The sequence below is a fragment of the Frankliniella occidentalis genome, unplaced genomic scaffold, assembly GCF_000697945.3.
Source record: "Frankliniella occidentalis isolate FOCC.00 unplaced genomic scaffold, Focc_3.1 Scaffold24, whole genome shotgun sequence".
Classification (NCBI taxonomy): Eukaryota; Metazoa; Arthropoda; class Insecta; order Thysanoptera; family Thripidae; genus Frankliniella; species Frankliniella occidentalis.
The window spans coordinates 286129-288555 of record NW_026267154.1 but is presented as its reverse complement, the minus strand read 5'-3'; the positions used below and the strand labels follow the sequence as shown (position 1 = coordinate 288555).

The following is a 2427-nucleotide window of genomic DNA, read 5'->3' as shown; positions in this document are numbered from 1 at the left end:
CAGGAGAATTTTTTTTAGAGATTTTAAAAAAATATTCCTTAAAAACTTTCCTAAAAACACGTTCCGGTCACTTAAAATCCCCAGTTGAAAATCGATGAAAACGTTTTCTTTCTTTGCAGGCTGCGTTTGCTGATGAAAGTGTACCACGGAACAATGGCTGCCATTGCCGGTATTGTGGTGTATTGCACTATCCCTTTATAGTAACGAATAGGTATTGTCCCTGGAAAGTAAGACTAAATCTTAAGTTATGTCCAATAAGTGTGACAAGCAAGGCTCTCTACCTTCTTATTCACATTCCATCCTCATCCTCCCCTTTTTTTACAACAAACCCCTTTCACCGAATGGAGAGAGGCTTGGAGTCAAGTAACAATCGGTGTCACTTTTTGTTGCTCATAAATGACTCAAACGTGAGTCACAATAATTAAGGAGCTTGAAGAGCAGCCCGACAGCCCGACTCGATCTGCAATAATTGCCGATGTGATAGGCGAGATGCCGTGTAATTATTATCGAACTGTAAGTCCTACTGTTCGTAGAGATTCTGTTTTAATAAAATAACGTGATGTGAGTAGTTTAAACGTGTACTGTGTTTATCCCTACTGAAATCCTCCCCGCCCCCTCCCCCCGCTCGTCAAGTGCATTCATTTAAATAGAGACCCCCGCGCTGGTTTAGCTTCCCAACTGCATGCGAATGTCGGTATCGGGTCGGGACATGCGGCACTGACGCGGTAGCTATTCGGGGAATACAAAAAGTAGTTGAGGGAGAGTCAAGAAATGCGACGTAACGGCTAATTGTGACGCAAACCCCGCAACACTGCACTGGTTACTGCTGTTTACAAACTAGAAACCAGTTCACACCCCTCTCACAACTTTGTTCGTGTCTTTTTGAATCGCCTATATACATTTCCGTCATCGGACAAACTCCATTCGGGTTCCCCATGTACAGAATAGTCCGTTCCTTGATGGGAGCGTCGCAAAATGCAAGTAACACACTTGGAAATGAGCAGAAAAAAAGGTGATATGTGCCACGTCACGACGTCATGCGAGAATGCGCCTCTTTCTTTGTGTGCACATTTCTACACGTGGATGACACTATGGTCGACACTACGCCGTCAAGTCAAGAGGGCTGGGAACCGAACGTAGACCACTTCGGTGCCACTGGCCGCCTCACAAAGAGGGGAAAGGGGAGGGGGGGGGGAGAGGAGTCGCCTCTAGGAATACAAACTAGGCAAATACCGGCAGGTTCTAATTGACATTTCAAAGGCTGATGAGTCTGACGACTCCTTATGCATGTTACCGCGACCGGCCAGGTAGTCGGGACGCGCAGTGGCCGCAGGACCGCCGGTCAACCATGTTCTGGAAGAAAGAGGTGGGCGTCGGCGCGCAGATGTTGTCCGCAGCAAGGGGTGGTGGTTGCAGGTAGTCACGGTGGTTTGTTGCTGTGCAGCCCCAGCCTGCCGTAGGCCCGCCAGTGTCGGACGAGCTCCATGCCATCCGGGATGAGGTACAAGCGGAGCGGACGCGCCTGCGCGGGGAGCGCGCCGCGCTGCCCACCGTGGCCGAGTTCTACAAGGGCCGCAGCGTGTTCGTGACGGGCGGCTCCGGCTTCCTGGGCCGCCTCATCGTCGAGCAGGTGCTCCGGACGTGCCCGGACGTCGGCAACGTCTACCTCGTGCTGCGCGCCAAGAAGGGCGTCTCGCCGCTGGACAGGATCAAGACCCTGACGGACGTGGCGGTAGGTCGTCTCGGGTGACGTCGACGTCTCGGCGCGGCAATTCCAGACAGGGGTGTCCGTCAGTGACCGTATTTGTGAGCGACTGAGAGGTGCTCACAAATACCGTCACTGACGGACATTTTTTACCATTTTTTCTGGAATTGCCCGGCGACACTTTGACCCCTTTGATCCGTTGTGACCTGACCGGATGTCCTGCAGTTGTTCGACAGGCTCCGCGCCGAGCAGCCCCACGCCCTGGACAAGATCGTCGTGCTCCCCGGGGACATCACGGAGCTGGGGCTCGGGCTGAGCCAGGAGCACAGGGCGCTGCTGCAGCGGGAGGTGTCCGTCGTGTACCACGTGGCGGCCTCGGTGCGCTTCGACGACCCCTTCCAGAAGGCCGTGTTCACCAACCTGCGCAGCACGCGCGAGGTCGTGGAGCTGGCCCGCGGCATGCCGCTGCTCAAGTCCCTGGTTCACGTGTCCACGGCGTACTGCAACGCCGACCAGATGCTGCTGCACGAGCGGGTGTACCGCCAGCGGCTCGACTGGCGGGACGTCGTCAACTGGGCCGAAAACCTCAACGGCGCCGACGTGCAGGCCGTCAACTACCTAGGCCATAAGTGAGCGGACGTCAAGACTGAACAATTTTAGTTTACCAGAAAAGTATTTTTGGTAAATTTTTCAAGAACTTTTAAAAAGAAATTCTTAGTTTT

At 53.5% G+C, this 2427-nt stretch overlaps 2 protein-coding genes across 2 annotated transcripts in view; both read left to right on the top strand.

Moving 5' to 3' along the window:
• Positions 1-575, top strand: part of LOC113212123 (fatty acyl-CoA reductase 1-like) — a 17550-nt gene extending 16975 nt beyond the window's left edge. The window contains exon 8 of the mRNA XM_052265138.1: positions 120-575. Coding sequence (XP_052121098.1) covers positions 120-201 — 82 coding nt within the window. The 3' untranslated portion in view covers positions 202-575. The remainder of the gene's footprint in view (positions 1-119) is intronic.
• Positions 576-1200: 625 nt separating this feature from the next.
• Positions 1201-2358, top strand: LOC127748982 (putative fatty acyl-CoA reductase CG5065). The gene is made up of 3 exons (XM_052265140.1): positions 1201-1366; positions 1445-1732; positions 1931-2358. The coding sequence occupies exons 1-3, from the start codon at positions 1265-1267 to the stop codon at positions 2336-2338; spliced, it is 798 nt and encodes a 265-aa protein (XP_052121100.1). The 5' UTR covers positions 1201-1264; the 3' UTR covers positions 2339-2358.
• Positions 2359-2427: the final 69 nt, after the last annotated feature.